Raw genomic sequence first — 20,126 nt, 5'->3', positions numbered from 1 at the left:
CAAGCAGTAAGACAATCTCTCCAGACTTTTTCCTCCTATTTTTCCATGCAAAGAGAAAGCAGATGCTCAGGAAAGATAGCAAAACAGCTGAAGGTAGGTTGTCAAAGCTGGGAGCAGCACAGGAAGATTACACCTATTTCTCCAGAATCTACCTCCATATCTGTGTCGCTCAGTACAATTTCTGTAATGTTTTCTCTCTGAGTTATTTTATCCCTTGTTGGTAGCAGGTCTGATTAGCACCACACTCCCTAAGGCCTCCTTCAGCAAGAAGCCATGCTGGCTGGGTGGGTGCTGGCTGCTCAGAGCAGTCAACAAAGCCTTCTTGACTCTGGCATGTGTTTCTACTTTAGGAGCTGAAAACTTAACCCAGGGCCTCTTTCACTCTGACTGAACAACAGAGTAGCTTGGATGCAGAGGCCAGCAGGGTTGACCTTAGCAGACTCTGAGCTTGGCTAAAAGCAGGAGCATGCCCCGAGCTCAGTTGTAGTGATGCATAGAGCTGTTTGTAGCCAGGTAGCTAATGGTTAGAGTTCTGTGCTGGGCTAGCCTGTATTTACATCCCCTCAAACAGAGACTTCTGGTATGCATCTCCCTGTGATTCCAGGGAGGACTGAATCCCAAATTCCCCATCCCTGGCAGTGTCCCAGGCCAGGCTGGATGTGGCTCTGAGCAACCTGGTCCAGTGGAAGGTATCCCTGGCCATGGCAGGGGGGTGTAATTAGATGATCTTTCAGTCCCTTCTAATCCAAACCAGTCTGGGATTCCAAGGAAATGCTATTTTACCATACCTCTGTTGGATGACCTGTTGCAGGCAAATCATGGAACAGCCTGGGTCAATAATGGAGCTTTAAGGACCGCAGAATTGAGTTTTCAACCTCTTAGTTCCTCCAGCCCACCACACCTGGTTCACTCAGGGGCCAAATCCTGCTCCAGGGCTTCCTATTTACAATTGCCTTCAACAGACTTATCATCCTGCTGGGATCACTGGGGTAGGTGGAAATGCCTCTGAGTGCTGACCACTGCCTTCATCTGAGCTTAATCACTTTCCTTGGGTGACACCCAGATGATCAGAGGAAGAGATTATCAGTTATTTCAATTAGCCAGAGAAATCAGGAGAGGGATTTACCAGGAAAAATGACTGAGTTCACTACAAGAACATATATGATAAACTAAGAAACTTCCTTCACTTGAACATTAAACTTAATGATTCTTGGCAGTAAATCAAGGCTTGGGCCTGCCTGCACAAGCAACTTCTCTTCTTAAAACTGAGCTAATTACTGCTGGGCTCTGCTGATACCAAATGCAAACACTCTAGAACTAATTTCAGCCTCTGGGGTAGCTTTGGAGGCCTATTTTAATTCAAGGCTCTTTAGCACAGAGTTCTGTTAGAAGCTTGGACCAGTTGAACTCCATGGATTTTGCAACAGGAGAGTACTCTTGGTAGCTGAGCCCTTTTCTGCACTTTCTGCTACCCCGTCCATCACCTGAGCACCTTCAGCCATGACCAAGTGGCTGCACATCATGAAAGGGAACAGATTTTGCTACCTGATTTTTGTGTTTTACCCTGGGAACAACCAAGCCCTTCCCTTGCAGCCAAAAGCATTTTAGCCACAAGGTTCCTGGGATACTACAGACATTACTATGAAAAATTACTACTTAAATAAACAGATGTCTCGTGGCAAGTCCTTCCCCAATCTCACTGATTTTTTTTTTTATTAAGGGAGGGGCAATACCTGCTCTGGAGTTTTTTCAGATAAAATAGCCTTTGAACCTCCTGCTTTCTCCATAGGATAGTCAGGAAACTTCCCTCTGATATGCCTGTGTAAGAAACATAGGTGGAAAAGAGATTAAAACTCATAATCTTTCATCTGGTTGACAGAGATGTTAGATGGGGGGGAAGCTTCTTATGGCAGTGGCTCTTTGTCCAGTAAATTCACTACAACAGTTACCAACCCTTGTCTGTTATCCCATGGCCCATGAAAAACTGGAAACTCTCAGGAAATGTCTTAGAACTGCTCATCACTTCATAGCTGAGAGACATAGCTTAACGTGTTTATACTTGTCAGGGTTCCAGGCCAGGCTGGATGGGGCTTGGAGCAACCTGGGCGAGTGGAAGGTGTCCTTGCCCATAGTAGGGGTGGAACGAGAAGAGCTTTAAGGTGCTTCCAACACAAACTGGTCTGGGATTCTCTTTCATAGCTCTGCTCTCTCCCAGCAACATCCAGCTTTTTAAAGCAGTCATTGTACTTTAGTCAGGTTTTAATCTACAAGCTCCAGATTGTATTTCCATGTAAGGATCTCTGCCCTCAAAAATCCCCAATGGACTTGCATGAACAGCTGGTGAGGGGGCAATATGTGACTTTGTGGTCAGGTTTCATGGGCAGCACAGGTGACACAGGGAGCTGCAGACCCTTCAGAAAGAGATTAAAAGACATATATAATCATAGAATCATAGAATTTAAGGGTTGGAATGGACCTTACAGATCATCTAGTCCCAACTCTCCCTGCAGTCCAAAGGCTGTTGATACCAATAAGATCCTCTAACTTCTTTCCCTTTTGTGGCTTGTTGGAATATATCCGTAAGATTTTCTGTTTGTTTGGTATTACTAGGAAGTTTTTTCTGTTCCAAAGAAAAGCCTAACACTGCAGACAAATCCTCATGCTACTTCCAAACAGAACAATAATGTTTCCTCTAAACAAAATTAAATTTATTTCATGTTAGCTCATGTTTCACTTTTTACAAACGGCCAGAAAATGGCTTAGTTTTATGCTGAATGCAGTCTCAAATGCTGCTCCAAGTCTGGTTTACAGCAACAAATTTCTCAACACCTGATACTGAGGCTGTTGCCACTTTCATGCCAGCTGGGAGGAAGGAAAGGCAATGTGCACTGTGGGTGAGGAACCAGTTTGGAGCCTGCTGCCCACCAATGTGGTATCAAGACCACCTTTCAGTGTTTGTTAAGTCATACATTTGGTATTTGTACTTCCTTTTTCACTTTTAAATCATCCACAGCTCTTGGAGATGGCAGGGGGTTGGACTTCCATGATCTTGAACATAAACCAGTCTGGGATTCCGTGGTATTTACCCTTTGAGTATGTGTGATGAGTGTCTATCTCAATGCTGTATAAATTCTGTCAAATTATGAAACTTGGAAGTGGGTTTCACTTTATAATCTCTGTTTTCTGTACAATTCTTCTGCTCCTAGCTGGTGGAGCTGTTAGGGAGGACATGGCTCATCTCTCTTTGCAGCAGCTACAGCAGGTGCCACAGGTGAAAAATACCTTGAGGTGAGGAGAAGGCAATGCCAATCTCTTCATACAAGGGGTAGAAGAGTGTCAGGTGTTTACCAACCAGTTAGGGATAACTGGGATTGTGGTTGAGGGCAATGCAGAATGTAACTGCCCCGAGAGCAGACAGCTACCACACATTTTGGTCATGCTAATTCTTCAGGGACATGTTTTTTTCTTGCTGGATTTCATCCTTTCCTGTATGCTGTTTAGTGTATCAATTGTTGTCCAATGGTCTGCAAGCAGTGTTCTTAAATCTTATTTCCCTATCCAACCTCTCATGGGTTTTTCTCTTTCTCTGCTGGGTTGCAATGACTACAACTTCAATCTTGTAGTGCCTGGGCAGTAACCACAAACATGACCCTAATAGGCAAATTCCTGCCTTTATGAAACCCTGGGAGTTCAGAGGTTAAACCAGAGATTCATTTGGCCTGTAAATCTGCCTAGAAAAATGCAGTCATTAATATTCCTGGTCAAAAGTCCACTTTAAAGATAAGGAATCTCAATTTTCATTCTTCCTTTGCTTTTCGGCTGCATTCTACTCAGAGCCATCACAATGGGTTGTTGACTCATGCACTTGGATTCAACTGGACCTAAACTCTTTGGTATGAGTTTGCTTTACAGCTGTAAACACCAGGAAAAAGGTAGCAGCTAGCATGCAGCACAGGGACAGCCAGAGGAGCTGTGGCTGCCCCATCTCTGGGAGTGCTTCAAGGCCAGGTTGGATGGTTCTTGGGGCTTGGAGCAACCTGGTTCCTCCTCCCTCCATGACAGGGGTTTGGAACGAGAGGGTCTTTAAGGTCCCTTCCAACCCAAACCAGTCTGTGATTCTATGTTCCTGTATCTTTGCCCCATCAGATAAGATACATGTCATCCATAGCTCACTAGGGTCCCACCAGGCATGTCCCACATTGAACAGCTCTGAAATTAGGAGGAACTCCCAGACATAGTAGAATGACTTTGAGCTTACTTTGCAATAATAACTGTTGAAATAATTTTAAACTTCCCTCCCCTTCTGAAAATTCTGAGAAACAATGAAGTTTTCATGATTCAAGCCAGCTCTAAGGCAATAATGGTGGAAGTAAGTGAATCCAGAAGGTGTAAGAACTCATTTTGAACAGGAGCCTAGCATGCTGCCTTGTTTTGCTGGAAGTGTGGAGGAGAGCTTTATGGTGGGAATCCTTCTTGGTTCCACTGGCACAGCTCTAATGGCACAACCATGCTGTGAGCCAAGTCTGAGGGAGGGTGGAGCTGCAGAGGTTCCCATAGTCATCAAATAGCCTGAACATTGAATTGCGGGTAGAAGAACATCATACCTGCACCTGCATTACTTTTTGGCTCCAAACATTGAGTTGCAACTACCGTCACATTCCCAATATTCATAGTACCTTGGCATGTCATTGCACAAGTCACTCTGTCTAGGCCACAGATTGCCCACAAAGTTCTCACACCTTCTCTGAGTGCCTTTGAGAAGAGAGCACTGTGCAAAAACTAAACTGGTGGTCAGGAAAGTCTTGAAGGTCTTGTTGCATGTTGATGGGGAGAGGAGAATGTAAAAAGCTTAAGCTCTTGATAACAGGAGCATTGGAGTGTGTAATGTATTTGAGAGACATGGTACATGTTAGAGACACCTAGTTCCGAGGCAAGTCAGAACTCAGGGAATCTGTTACCTATTATTGTCTCAACATTTTCAGTGGAAAAATCATCCAGTTATACTTTTCCAGCATCTCATAAAAACATGTAAATGCCAGAACTGGAAGAAGCAACTCTTATTTTTGATGTGATTGCTTCAGTGAGAGTGCTGACAATGTGTTAAGGACTGCAAGCAAAAGCAGAAGCAAATTGTATTGGATTTCAGATGGAGGATGCAGTGCTAGTAAAAATAGTTGCCTAAAGAAACAAATGAAATTTGTAACAACTATGCTTACTTGGTAGGGCTGGACTCAGTGGCTGAACAGATGAGGTGAGATGGAAGGGTAGGGCTAGGAAGAAACCATCTCCTTGTGAGGCAAACCTCAGCAGCAGCCTATGGAAGCCCTTGTGGACTCAGGAAACCTGCAGGCAGAGCTGAGGATGGTTCCTGTGGGTGTCCTGCTCCCTGGTGTGTGTTCCTTGAGGCCTTGAGCAACCTGATCTAATGAGAAGGTGTCCCTGCCCAGGGCAGGGGGTTGGGACTAGATGATCTGTAAGGCCCATTCCAACTCTTAAATTCTATGATTCTATGATTCTCAGGCCACTGAACAGCCACCTATGTTTGGGAGCTCTGCTTGCACTGCTGCAAACCAAACTGTGGAGTGCCAGAGTGCACAGCAGGCAAAATGTCATTGTTTGGGGCAAGGCCACTGCTTTGACAGAGCCACTAAAGGTTTGTGTGCTGTGGAGGACACTGTGGAAGAAGGGACCTGTACAAACCGCGGTATGCTCTCACATGTCAACCACTCCTCTGGAAAGCAGTGAAATCCTGTCAGCAGAAGCAGAGCATGGCTTTGGGAAGCTGCTTTACAGAAAAGCCATCTAATTGGGATGAATGGGGCCCTAAATCTCAATCAGACCAGCTCAACAGGAAGATTAAGGGGATGAACAGGGATGAGGGGTGAAAAGAGATGATCTTCTACTCCCAGCTAACAAAAGAAAAGGATGTGATGAGGCTTTCATGCTGTTTCTCAAATTACATTATGTTCTCTGGTTCACTGTTACTGCTCCAAACCTATGCCTCTTACAATAACTCAGATCTGTCAAGTGTAATTGAAACAGAATGATCTTTTATGGTCTGCAGTGCAAACCCTTTTGTCTCCCATCATGCAGCAAAGAGTTCTGGCTCTTCTGGGCTCAATTTTTGTTACAGTGCAAAACCTACATAAATGTCCAAGTTTTAACTAGGTTCGAATGGTTCCTTAATGTCTTCCAGTCACCACCAGATTGGTAGGAGCTGGTATGATTGGCAGGCCCTGCTCAGCCCTGACTGCTGTGGCACCTCTGTTCTGATCCATAAAATATAAATTCCATGTCTGGGAGATAACCACAGGTTGCACTTGTCTCATCTGCTGCCTCCTCCTCTCACCCTTTCAGGAGCTTCACCCTTTTTTTTTCCCTTCAGTGTTTTCTCTCTATTCCAAAGAGCTCTGGGATGGTTATGGTTAGGACTATATATGGCTGTTGATTTATGAGAACACACATGGATTCAAACATTTTGACTGGTAATAGACTCAACAAGTTTCTACCTACTCTGTTCTCTGGCATGGTTTTACATGTGTTATTCTTTCTTTTTGGTCATGGCTTCTCTAGTTAATCACATAAAAGGCATTGTCAGGAAATATAAATAGTTCTTTGGAGGAGCAAGAGCATTTAACTCTTTTTGGGGTGAGGAAGGATGTGGGCTGTATGCAGAAGGTAAGGCATGAATGATGGTGAGTGCTCGAAGTGCAAGGACAGAGGAGTGTTCTGTGCAGAAAAGGAACAAAAACAAAGTGGGGAACTCTTCAAAGGAATAAAACCCTCATTGTTTTGTAGTTATTGCCTATTTCTGTAATCCCACCTGATATGGGTTCTCTCAGGCTACTTAAACAGCAGCGCTGGTTTATTTCAGGTGTCTATGAAGCAGCTTTTTTTTCCTTTTCTGTGTGTGTGCTTTCTTTAGCTCTTTGAAAACCATGTCCAGAAAAAATAACCTAGGCAAATACAGACTGACTTATAAAGCAAGATTAATTTCCACAGCTGCCTTACTATCTTTAATGAGTTCAGGCACAGACATATCACAACTGATGTTTTACCTAATGTTCTGACCCTCCCAAGTGTTTGCTTGTTCATGTGCTGGTTATGCACTGAAGTATTTCAGTGTAGTGACTTGCAGGGAGGAGTAACTGCAGAATCAGACTTTGCTGTTCTGGATAAATCTTTGGCTTTACAAATTTAAGATCAAGGGTTGCAAGGCCAACTAAGTGCAAGGACAAACATTCCTGTGGAGGAATGAGTGCCAGGTTTGTGGGGAAAGGTGATATCCTTTATTACAGTGACTATCATAATTAGAAACAATAGAGGGTCCTCTGGGCCCCCAATGCCTGTCTTAGATCTGAAACGGGAGAATTGAACTTCAAAGCCAAGAAAGAACTGGGAATAGTTGTTGGAGGGGACAGACCTGAATGTGGAATGTGGTAATTCTCTCTGATAGTTTTATTACATGTAGTATTACTGGCCAGGAAAGGTAGACCTTTGGCTGACCCAGTGCAGTTCATAAGCTTCTTGAGTTCTCACAGCAAAATAGTCTGTTCTGCTTTGTCATAAAGTTTTCAAGGACGACTCTGGTTGTAGGTAATTGGTGTACTGGAAAAATGGGAATCTCTGCTCTGCTTCAGGCAGACGTGGGCATGAGGCCCTGCCAGGACACCTGGTTGTCCTGGTTCCGGCTGTAAACCATGAGGAAAAAGGATTTATTGATTTTTATGTATTGGTACCTGCAAAATTCTGACAAACCACTCCTGGTTTAAAATGGCAATAGGTTTTGCTCCTTGACATAATTGGAGACATGGATGCTAGTATTGCAACTTGCTGCAAAGTTTTGTAATGACAAAAGGCAATACAGGCATAAATAATGCCAAGGAGAAACAAATAGATTTATCATTCCAGGATTATCTTAAATTAAAAGACAACCTGGAAAAATCAGAACAAAAATTTGGCAATATCAACACACCCAAAATGTTCTGGTGCTGTGATTTTGCATGTCCCTCTATACACTCAAAATGTATTATCCAAGGTTTTCTCAGAGCTCAAATCTGAATTAACTGAGTATTGGAGGGAATCACACCCTGACTGACATAACTGAACTGCTTTGCAAGAGCTAATAATAACCTTTATTGAAAGCCTAGACAAACCTAGAGGACTGTTAAATGTACCCACTGGAAATGGAAAGAAGATTAAAGGGACTGGAAAGCAGATCCTTGTAAGGTAATTTAGAGTTTTCTGACTTGACTCCTGCCATGCAGAAGAGTCTTGGGCAGAGCTGCTGGTAAACCTGGTGTGAGGCTCTCTGCAGTGACACTGAAAGCATCTCCTGGTAGACCCAAGGACACCAAGTTTATCATCCTGTGTTTACTGGAGCTGAGAAGCAGGCTGTGTTCCTCAGGGGGCTGTCTCAAAAGGTGAAGGGCTGCTCCCCCTCACTCAGTCAGACTGTCCCCACGCTTAGCTCCAGTGTCAGCTTCCTGTTGACTGTCTATAGCCTTTCGAGGAATGCAATCCTGCCAACCCAGCGGTCAGGAGTGCACGTTGAGCAACCCTTCCTGTGCAGGAAGAACTCCCCTCGGGGACTGCACCACGTCTGGAGGACTTGGCTGATGGAATAATGAGCACCCTGGAGCGTGCAACTCCCACTAAACTCTCATATGTTTTAATTTTCTTCTATCTTTCCATCCTCTTTAGAATGAGGTCAAAAATACAGAAGCTGGCTCAAAGACACGCCAGGCCAAATTCCACTTGTGTTTACTGAATTCCTCACCTTTGGTCAGCTTATCCTACCTTCATAGAACACCAAAGCCTGACTCAAATTTGGCAATATTTCCAGTGCCTAGCATTAAACTTAGGAGACTGAAACAATTATGGGCAGTTTTAAGCAAGATTACTTTAACTCAGGCTAGAAGCTTTGTGAGAATAGTTTTCCTGCAGTCAGCCAGAGGGAATCAGCAGTACTTTATTAACACAACATGAATTCCATAAAGAGGAAAATAAAGCATGCCATTTTTTGTAGCAAGGCCAGCCAAGAGAAATAACTTGCCCTCCAACACCACAAGTTTCTTTGGGATTTGGAATGAAATGGAGTATAGAGAGCATTTTGTCCTAAGGGATTTGTTTATGAGAAATTTGAGCAATTGCTTTTGTTTCTTAGAAGTCAAGGTGTTAGTTGAACAAATACATCTCTGTGGAAGGGGAAGAAGGCTGTAACTTTGGCATGGCTACTCAAAGCTGTTTTGGCATGGCCCATCAGTTTAACCTTAAGCTAATGCTTTGAGGAGGGTTGAGAAAGGGTGCCCTGGACAGGTCACCACCTGGAACAGTGCCCCATGCAGCCCTATGTTGCCTCTCCCAGGACGTTACCTCCTGGTTCTCATATGGCTTTGCCTATGCTGCATTTCTTCTGCCACCACCTGACTGCAAAAGGTAGTTGAAGTATTTCAAGGGTATTAGTGATTCAAACCTCCCTGAAATCACTGTGCTCTCTCTGAACCTACCGCTTAGGTGCTGGGTGGACAGTTGTGTGCGTGCAGAATAAATTCAATGTGCCTCGGACATGTCAGACTCCCTGTGTGTGCTATGCAGCACACGCACACTTGATATCTGCCTGGAAAACAGGGGAATAAGAGTTTGGAAGGAACAGAGAAGCTCTGTGCTTTGATCTACCCTTATTCCAATACTGGAATAAAGCACAGCTCATAAGAGTAACATGGTGATTAAAATACCACAGCCTACTTGATGCAAGTGTGGGTAAATGACGTGATTTTCTTTGAGTTTGTAACTGATTGCATCATTTCAGTGTGATGAAGATGAGCAGAGCTGAGGTTGCATTAAAGGTGGCATCAGACACATTTGGGTAGCTAGAGCTCCGCCTTGCATCTCTGGTATCGATGCAGAAACATGGTCCAGTCTGGCATAGCTTGTCTTAATTTTTTCCTTGCTGGATTGAAATGTTCTTTATATGCATGTTGTCCTCTTCAGCTACTCTGTCCTGGCTGTCCCATTCATGGATCACTGTGCCTCTGAACTGCTGCCTGCTGGGTGATTTGACTTGAAGTGTTTGTAAAGGACAATGTGCATCTGCCAGGCATTGAGCTACTGCTTGGACAGTGCCTTGGTAATTCATTCAAGATCGTATCACAGCGCTCTGCTGATGGCACTACTTGTAGCTAAGACTCCCAGGCCTCCCATAGCTGCAAACCCTGCAATACATGGGGAATGAAGCCATGTACCACATGTGATGTCCCTGAAGAGGATGAAAGTGAAAGGATATTTTGGGCATAGTGTTACCCCCTCCGCAGCAGCTCTGAGAGCTGAACTGATGATGGGAAGCACATGGATGCAATACGGAAGATGGCACAGCTCTGACTCTGGAATTTGCTCCCTTGGAGCAATTGTATTTTGACTTGGAATGCTTTGAGGACTCCTGCAGCTACACAGACTGCAGCCCTTAACTTATAGCCATGCTTTAAACCAGTGTCTTCAGAACTGGTTGCTGGATTAGATGCTTTCCAGAAAAATCTGCAGGAAAGACTGAGTCTCCCTGTGTGATGGGAACACAAAGCAAGAGTGCAAACTTCCTTTCCAAGATTCCTGAGTCAGTAAGGCACTCTGAGAAGAGAGGGGAGTATTTGCATGGATTTTAGTCAAGGGTCATGCAGCTTCCTGCTATGATATAAATGCCTCAGTAAATACTGAACCAGCTCTTCTATGTTCTACACTCTTTGCTCAAGTCATAGAATCACAGGATGGTTTGGGTCAGAAGGACCTCTAGACTCATCCCATTCCAACCCTCTGCCAAGAGCAGGGACATCTTCCACTAGACCATGTTGCTCCAAGCCCTGCTCAGCCTGGCCTTGGACACTTCCTAGGGAAAGCCAAACAAGATCGTATTTGGTACAGGATCTTACTAAGTGGTACTATATTGATATAGTTATTTTGTACAAGTAGAGCCAAAGGAGAACCAATAACTTTATGTGCTATTAGATGTCCCTTACTCAGCCTAGGCTGGGCTTAAGGTTGCCTGATGCAGCATACAAACCACAGCCAGTCTGTGGTGCTAATAGCTGGGCATGTTTGAAATAAAGTACTCTAAGTAATTAGTTTCTGTTGTCTCTGCATAGGACTGAACTGCATGGTTTAAAAGCCCTGGACTTGGACCTGGATAATGAAACCGACCTGCTTGATGGATCTGACTGATCCCCCCGTGCTGAAATTCCCAGTAAAACTGGAACACACTGGCTCTGGAAGGAATGGAGGAAGCTCAGGTTTCAGGCTCAGGTTTCAGGCAAGTTCTTGTTCTGTCCGCAGAAACATTATCCTCAAACCTTTTCAGCCTTAAGTCAAGATTCAATCTAAGTACAGGAATTGCATAGACCAACTTGAATGTGAATTTTGCACTGGGAAGAGTTTTCCTTGATGCTTACCAAACCACACAGCACACTGCCTACCTAACAGAGGGGAAGTCTAGTGCTCTCAAGGGAAAGAATCACCTAAAAGGAAAAAAAAGCCTTGTCTGCTGTGCCCTTGATGTCTTTCCCAGCCATGGGATTGCAGTCAGTGTTCTGCTGTCACCTAGAGCCTATGCCAGCTAGTTCACCACAGAGATCTAGAGGCTGATGGGATAACTTGTATACTCTTCCCCCTTCAACTCCTCATAATTTCTGCTTAACTCTGATTTTCCGGGTAAGTCTGGAATTTTCTACGCTAGATGATGCAAGTCTACTGGGTGAAGAATTCACTTGAAATTCAGCACTTAAGCAACTTGTCAACGGTTTATTAAATAATCCTGCTGGCATCCTAAGCCACAGTGCCCTGAACCAGCCTTATACTCCATCAGACACTTTGCTGCTCTGGTCCTCAGTGTGCAAACTCTGAAAAACCTACTGCCAGTGCAAACGGGGAAACAACTGTACTTCAGAGTTCAATATATCCCTCTTCTCCTGTGAGAGAGAATGACAGGCTGTCAAGCACAGCCACATTCCCAGCCCCACTTGCATGCCTTCATCCTCTCCATAGTCAGAATTGGACTCTTGATAATCGAGTATTTTTTTAACTAGCCACCTGAGCTTGCTGGCAAAAACATTTGGGGACAGTTCCTTTGTCTTGGCCTTGGACACACTGAATATTTTCTATCAGTCTTTGGTTCTAACTGTCCTAATTTTTCAAACTGGTAATTCAAAGGCCTCTACTCCTGCCCCCAGTTATATGCCTTTTTCATTCCTCCTCATCTGATTCTGCCTCTCCAGCTCCTCATGACTGTCTTTGCTATCCCTTTGCTCTGCTTGTGTCAGCCCATGCCATGGCTTTTTTACCCCATCTGCTTCTCTTCTTCTTTGCATCCTACAGAGCCAAGGCTGAAAATGTCTTTTCCATCTCCTCTGCCTGTTTCTCCAAAGAGATCCTTCTGTGAAGCAAGGGCTGTAGCTTGAGAGCCACCGCTCTGTGCTTCGTGTTCATTTTTATTCTCCTTACTTCTAAGTTTTTCCTCAGTCTTTCTCTTCCCAGAATATCCATTAAACACCTCTCCTCTGCCAGGCACTGGCTCTTCAGTGCTTCTCTGTCCTTCTACCAGACATCAGTGGGACTAGTGATTCTTTTTTACTTTGCCTGTTTCTTGTTCCTGTACCCCAGCAGATCTCCATTTGCTTTGCTTGTTGGAAATGGAGAAGTGGGAAAATTGGTTCTTCCACCTGCTCTGTATGAACTTGCTGGAGAAGGTACCTCTCCTTATCACAGTGGAGTGAAATAATCGCTGGGCTGGATCTCTTCCTCTTCCCCTTGGGATTCATTCCCTTCTTTCTTTTTCATTGATTAGGACTATTCTCTGCTGGTGTAACCACTAACAGTTCAGATGGCAGAGCATCCCCTGGGCCAAGCCTAGGAGGTATCTAGCTGGATTCCTGGACCAGAAACCAGCTCTGAGGTGAAAATCAGGCCCCAGTTATCAGTATTGGTCTATTCCTGCCTTCAGATATCCTGTCTGCTGTGTTAGGACTCTGCTGGAAAGAGGAATAAGGGAGAACACTAACGTAATGTGCCAGCTGAATGGGGCACATACCACAACATGCTCCAGAAAAAAAACAGTTGTGCCTTTAAAACACACAGAGCTATATTCCAACGAGCTGCTGGCAAGCCTGAGTCCCTGGATGTGAGCAGTGGTTGTGCCTGGGAGAGTATCTATGACAGCAAATACACCTGAAGTTTGGGAAGTGTCCTTGAAAATATCACTGGGGGTTGTTGCATTACGTTGGGAACACTTTGCAGTTCCAGACTTTCAGTTCTCCAGTATTAGAGAGATGGGTGTGAAGTATTCCAGGGAAATGAACTAATGAGTTACCAGATTCTTTTCCTTGTGTGCTAATGGGGCCAACTCAGACAGACTAATGCTATTTACTTTAGCTGATTCCACTTTTAGACATATAAAGGAGTGAATATTTTTAGGAGCTTTAACTCTAAGCAGAAGGCTTAGCCTTAAGGTCAACAGACTGTGGGTGTCTGTGGGTCACTTGCAGCCATTGCAAGGAGGTAGAAAAGGGAATCTAACCTCCATTTGTTCTAATGGTCAGTTTTGATTCTACAATGCTACAAATCCAAAAGTAGGAAGCAAGTGCAGTCAGGAATCATCCTGCAGAGCAGTGCTTGGGACGGGCATGTCTGTAAGAATGGGAGGATCAATATGAAATATCTGGAAAACTTAAGCACCTAAACTGGGACTAAGGAAGTGCAGTCACTGGCAGCATTGCGGGGAAGGAGGTGCAAGACCTGCTTCCTCTCTGTGTGTTACCTGTGGCTTAGTGAGGCTGTGTCTCGTGTGCTCAGGTATTTGCTTGCTCTCGTCCCTCCTGCATTCTGATGATTAACCTTATCGTGGTGCTGGTCTTGACCAGCTGTGCCCACTCTGCAGTGCACTGGGCAGCGACTGATACCACCAAAACAGCTGTACTCATTTTCCACTTCTGGTTTGAGCACTGCCACAGTGTCACTGCCTGACACCACCCATGACAAAGCTCTGTTTTTCAGCCGATCACAGATTTGTTGAGCTATTAACCATTTGGACTCAAAGTTTAGATGTTGACATTCAATTTACAGTACATCGGTCTGAAAATACTGGCTCAGTTGATTCAGGTTTTCTGAGATGGAGGCTAGTTAAAAGCATAATTTTGCTTTGCTAAATAAATGAATATGTCTACTTGGATCCTCTTTTTGCTCACAAGATTTAGAACAAGGAGTTTCATCTTTCCCTTGGGTCATCTTATCTTTTGGAACAGAAATGTCTCTGCTGTTCCTGTAAAAATCCTACCTCCACAGGCTGAGCTAGTAGGCTTTGGACAATCTTACCTTTGGTCTACAGTCACCAGAGTGTTTAGAACTTTGCAGCTGAAAACTACAGAGACAGAAACTGGGACAGAAATGGGAATTTAAGTTTTTTTGGGCCGAGTGATTTAGAAGCAAGCAGGTTGAGGAGAAGAGTGGAGGAGGAGAGCCTGGTCTGTAGAGGAACCATGCTTGTTATGGCTTTGCTAATGTGTGGCTCTTCAGATCTGAATGAGCTTCTAATGTTGCTGATGCATAATTTATATGCAAGTATGGCAAGAGGTGTGCAATGCAAATCGTGCCCGATGAAGAGATGAGTATGTGCTTGTAAATGCTTGAAGTTCTGAGCATTGCTGCAAAAGATGGTGAGGAAAAGCCCAAAGTGCCATGGCACTGAAATAGTTTTCCCTGATTTTTCCACTGGTGAACTGCCTGGGGAACAAGACTATGTGCTTCTGCCTGGCTGCAACACCCTTAAAAACTCCTGAAATTGAGAAACCTGCTCAGAACCAACAATGGGATATTGAAATGCTGGAGCAGGTCCAGAGAAGAGCAATGAGGCTGGTGAAGGGACTCGAGCACAAGTGCTATGAGGAGAGGCTGAGGGAGCTGGGGTTGTTCAGCCTGGAACCTTAGCACTCCCTACAACTTCCTGAAAGGAGGTTGGAGTCAGGTGGGGGTTGGTCTCTTCTCCCAGGCAACCAGCAGGAGGACAAGAGGGCACAGGCTCAAGCTCTGCCAGGGGAGATTTAGGATGGATATTAGGAAGAGATTTTTTGTGAAGAGAGTGATCAGGCATTGGAATGGTCTGCCCAGGGAGGTGGTGGATTCACCGTCCCTGGATGTTTTCAAGATGAGACTAGATGTGGTATTTAGTGCTATGGTCTAGTAACCATGGTAGGGTTGGACTTGATGATCTTGAAAGTCTTTTCCAACCCAGTTGATCCTATGATTCTATATCTTGTTCTATGAATCCCCTTGGAGGCTGATGGGAGTCATCCTAGAATGAGGATGATAACATCAGGTTATCATGAGGTAAATAACATCAGGACCCGACCCTATTTTCCATGACGAAGTCAAGCAAAAACTCTCTGGGAGAAGAGAGATCATTCAGGGTAGAACCTTAATGACTTAGTGATTTAGGATATGGGAATGTCTATCTGGAAGGGAATAGCAGTGTTTGGAAAGCTGCTGAAGATGTGCTTATGTGCAGCATTGGTGCACCTAGTGATTAAATAATAGCTCATGAGGATGACTCGTTATGTTGAAAACCCCTTGGGAAGCTTGATTTGCACCTGTAATGTTTCAAGAATTTCTTGCTCCTTAGAAATTTCAAACTTTTGACAGTTCAATGGGCAAAACCAAGCATCAGCAGCAGAGCCCTTTGCATGTGTTTTAAATCACTGTACAGAGGTGGCAATCATAAATTGAAGTGTCAACTCAAGAAGCCTTACAAAACTGGAAGGACAACACACCTCAGAGTTTGTGATGATTTAGAAGGCAGAACTAGTGATCTTATCAATGCCTCTCTAGGGGTGTGACACAGGGTTCAGCTGGTCTTGCTGTTTCATATACCTGCCACCAAGATTTACTGGTGTTCCACCAAGTATGAGAAGGATGCAAATCCAGGGGCTTCCGGCTGACTCCCCCAAAGCCATCCAGCTGCCTCCATTCCTGTCGGCACTCCCGTAAATTTTCAGCATGCACTGAAGTAGGCAACTTCTGCCACTGCACAGAAGCTTCCAGAGGTGTCCCCTGCCTCCTGTAAATCCACAGATCCCCAGTAAAGTAGATTAACTGCAGATGGACTAAATACCAGTTGTCCCTCCTTTGGAATTAGAGAGGTTCACACTTCTGAAAAAGGATGGGGTGGTATTCCCATAAGCAAGAAAGGACTGGAGGGTTTGGGGCTTTTTGTTTTGTTTTAAATGGCTTTCAGGTTAGATAGTGGATTCCAATCAGTGGGAAGACAGGTTGCAGAACTGTGGGCTTGACTCTCTCCTGTCATACACAAACAATCCTCTTGTTCCTGCTAACTTATTTTCCCTCTGTGCAAAGAAACCCAGTGTGTTGTTTGCTGTGGTACACTCCTTCGCTGAGCCAGCGATGCAATCGCATTCCATTCCCTTGCCCACTCCAGCTCTAAAGATGCCTGCCAAAATCAGCCAATAGATAACTGCTCAGTGGAAGCTTTAAGACTGTGTTAGAGAAAGCCTGAACATTGCCCATTAATGTTTATAGCTCCTAATTATGTTAATTACTCAGGCTTAGAGGTTGTCTCACCCGGGAGCCCAAAGGCAGGATTTCAGTTCCCACAGCTGCATTTTAACTCTGTGCCATGGCTGCTTGCAGCCTGGAGCACAGCATGCTTTGCCTGCCACAATATTTATGCAGGGTTCTGGACAGGTCTTGCTGTGCGGTTCCTCTTGGATTTTGGAACCAGCTTTGACTGCCTGTGAGGTATGGTCCTGCATCCCGGAGCAGGCCGAGATGTGTTAGGAAGATTGATGTTACATGTGAGCTGTCCCTGCAGAACATGAGAGAAAGGTGTTCAGAGTGCACTTTGCACCAGCACTAACTGTTACGATGCAGAGATTACTGTCTTGGCAAAACCTGAAGTTGTTAGCTCTGTCAGAAAACAGATGTGAAACAATCGATAGGAAAAGAAAAAAAACAACCCAGATCTTGACTATACTATTAATGTTTCTGTCCTTTTGCAGAAAGACCAAATATTTCGGCAGAGGAGGATGCCCAAGTCTGTGCCATCCTCTTTCAGAGCTCCATTTCTGTAATTCAGAGCTTGTCTTCACTCTCCTGAGGAAAATGAGGAGATGTGAATACTAGACACAACCCAGACTGGCTGCAGAGAGATTCAGAAGGAGAATCTACTTGTTTTGTGCTATTCCCTAAAGAATTCTGTATGTTCAAGCTCTCAGTGCACAAAGTACAAGAGGACAGGAGAGATACATCCCACTCCAGTGAATAGGTAAGGACAGGAGAAAACTGTGCTGCAGATACAGACCTCTTTCCAGTTTAATTCAGCTCACCTCTATCTGGTGAAATCAGCAGACAACCACTTATTTATCTCCTTTTTCAGAATATCCTGAGTTTTATGTGGAGTGTCACATACAGAATCACAGAATCGGTTAGGTCAGAAGGGACCATGATGTCATCTGGTTCAACCTCCTAACATGCAACCTCGTACATACAAACAGCTTGTGAGTGTGTGACAATACTTTAATGCTGACAGGGAAAACAAGTCTTGATAACATGGATTAGGTGAAAGCAGAGCAGTTCTTCACCAGTCTATGAATGGCTCCTATAGGCAGCAACTCCTGTGTGTCCTATCAAGTACCAGTCACCAGAGGCAATTTTTGGTAGGTTCCTACAGCTTAAATACCCCTGCAGGAGTGGCAGAGAAGAAGGGAATGCATTTTCCAGAGTAACAGGGCATTGTATGGAAAGGTGACTGTGATCAAGGGGCTGGGGATGTCTCTGGCTATGTTCCAAGGACCTCCAGACTAGAGCTTGCTCTTTGAAAACTGTCTGCTAGTGGCTCATGGCACTAAAAACTGGTTATTAAGCAGTTTTCCTATCAGCTGTTTCATAGGTTGTTGTCATGTTGAGTGCAGGCTGCAATCCATGCTCCTTGCTTACTTGGAAAAGACTTCTGGCAGGTTGAGGGCACGTACGACGAGCCAGGTGGCACTGAAAAACAGAACAGGTCTGGATGGACTCAGAGCAGCAGCTCTTGTGAACCAGAGCTGAGGGGGTGTGGGGAGGAGGTGCTGCTGCTTGGCACCACCGAGGTGTCATCTGTCTCTGTCCTGTTGGCAAGGATTCAGTTGCTGATGGATTGCCTGGAAACTTCCACGCATGTTACCATGAACTTCATGAAAAGCAGTGTGTACAGAGTGTGAAATGTGATATGGGCAGTGCCTGACACAAATGAATACTTCCTCTATTCTGTGAAGCTTCAGTGCAGAATCTCTCTCTCTATTCATCTTCCTCCTCCCTCCTCCCTCCCCTCTCCCTGCTGCCTAGGGAGTCCTGAGAATGACAGTATTGGCAGTAAACTCAGCTCAACAAAACAGGCTTGTAAAAAAAGGGGAATATAACATGATCACTTCCTACTTCTTTTGCTTTTCCCCTGCATCAAAGCCTGGGCTGGCTGTCAGGAATGTTCAAAATGACTAAACAAAGCACAGGAACCTCCCATCTCAGAAGGATTCTCGTTCACTCACCATGAAGCTTGGCCAATGCCTTTTTTGACAGTCCTCTAGTCAGCAGGCAGAGCAAGAAGATCATTCAAAGCTAATCAGTAAAGTGTAAACCTATAATGAAAGCACATTTACCCCACGCCGCCTCCTTCCCCCGAAAACCAATCCCCAAATCTGTGGGAATAACACACAGCATACATAAAAGTTGCTATTACTGAGATCCCCCATTATTAGGCCAGCGATGCCACTGATGGAATGCTCCCTAGAGCTCTGAGCAGTGGTGTATAAATCCTCCCAGAAATTCACAGCGTAATTTGTTACAGCTCCAGGGCACAGGCACATCAGAGCAGAGCCTGTGTACGAGGCTCTCCCCTGTGATTCTGGAGGCTATCTCTCGTAATAAAAACCCTGTCTTGATTTCTCATCCTTTGTATTGATTTCTGTCAGAGAAGACTCGTCTTAGACAAAGATACTACTATATCTCTCCATAACAAAAGGATTCTTCTCCCCTTTTCCCCCCACCCTTTTTTAACTCATTTTAGGGATGACTCCAAGAAGACTTGTGATTTGGGCACTTGGTATGCACAGTGGGTAAGGAGTGGCAGAGACAATGCTGACTGATTTTGCACATGCAGTGCAAACCCCTAACTGTGAACTCAGAGAAAAACGGGCTGGGTCTGGAATGAACAGGAAACTGAAGCTAAAACCCCAGATATGCAATATGAAACTGTTATTCATGTGATGGATGAAATCTGTGGAGTCGAGTGAGTAAAATCCAGGCTCAGATGTATGTAATCACAGTAGCTGCTAATTCTGGAACATTTGTACCACTGCTCTACGACCCACACAGCTATCTTGAAAAAGAGGAGCCTGTAGGTTAGTGCATGATGCTTTTTCAAAAGACTTTCAACAAAATTATCTCTTTTCCAGCATGGCTGGAACAAGACCACATGGAAATCTAGGAAGCTTATGTGAATAATTTGCAAGCCAAGTAGGAGCAGCTCCACAGGAGTCAACACAGACTAACAGAACAATGGGTGATAAGGCTGCAAAATGTAGTGTTGTATCAAAATTATTTTCTCCTCTCTGCAGTAGGATTGATATAAACAACTGAAATGATCTCACTTAATCTGTTTCTTTGGCTTTTTTGGAACCTCCCTTCACAAGAATCTGGTTTGGGTCTTGAAATGGCTAACGCTGTTCCCTTGAGCAGAGAGAGTGGTAAGTGCTTACAGCAGTTCTGAAAGTTGAGAAATTTAATATAAGCTCAGTGCTTTTGTACTCTAAAATCAACTGCTGAAAGACAATACCCGGTAACTATGTCCTACCCCATCCTTTTCCGAGTGAAGGATAAAATATGGGAACTTTGGGTCTTTTTCAGTAGACACAGCAAAATTTATCCAAAAGAATCTTTGTTCCCCTTTATCTGTTTATTTAATAGACTACAGAAAATGGGAAACTCTGTCCAAAAGCCTAGTTAAAGAATAATTTATGAGCTGCATTTAGCTGTTGATCTTGTAGACTGGCTTAGTGGAGAGCCAGAACATACCCTGGCAGGTAATAACTCGAACCCTAACA

At 44.4% G+C, this 20,126-nt stretch overlaps 1 protein-coding gene across 1 annotated transcript in view; it reads right to left on the bottom strand.

The window, feature by feature from the left end:
* Window positions 1-20,126, bottom strand: part of IQCA1 (IQ motif containing with AAA domain 1) — a 91,721-nt gene that overhangs the window by 48,567 nt on the left and 23,028 nt on the right. Inside the window, exon 6 of the mRNA XM_009077091.1 lies at window positions 1,734-1,818. Within this exon, the coding sequence (XP_009075339.1) occupies window positions 1,734-1,818 (85 nt within the window). The remainder of the gene's footprint in view (window positions 1-1,733; window positions 1,819-20,126) is intronic.

This window comes from Acanthisitta chloris, unplaced genomic scaffold (assembly GCF_000695815.1).
Source record: "Acanthisitta chloris isolate BGI_N310 unplaced genomic scaffold, ASM69581v1 scaffold15416, whole genome shotgun sequence".
Taxonomy (NCBI): Eukaryota; Metazoa; Chordata; class Aves; order Passeriformes; family Acanthisittidae; genus Acanthisitta; species Acanthisitta chloris.
Note: the sequence above shows the minus strand (reverse complement) of the source record. Positions and strands in the feature narration are given on the sequence as shown.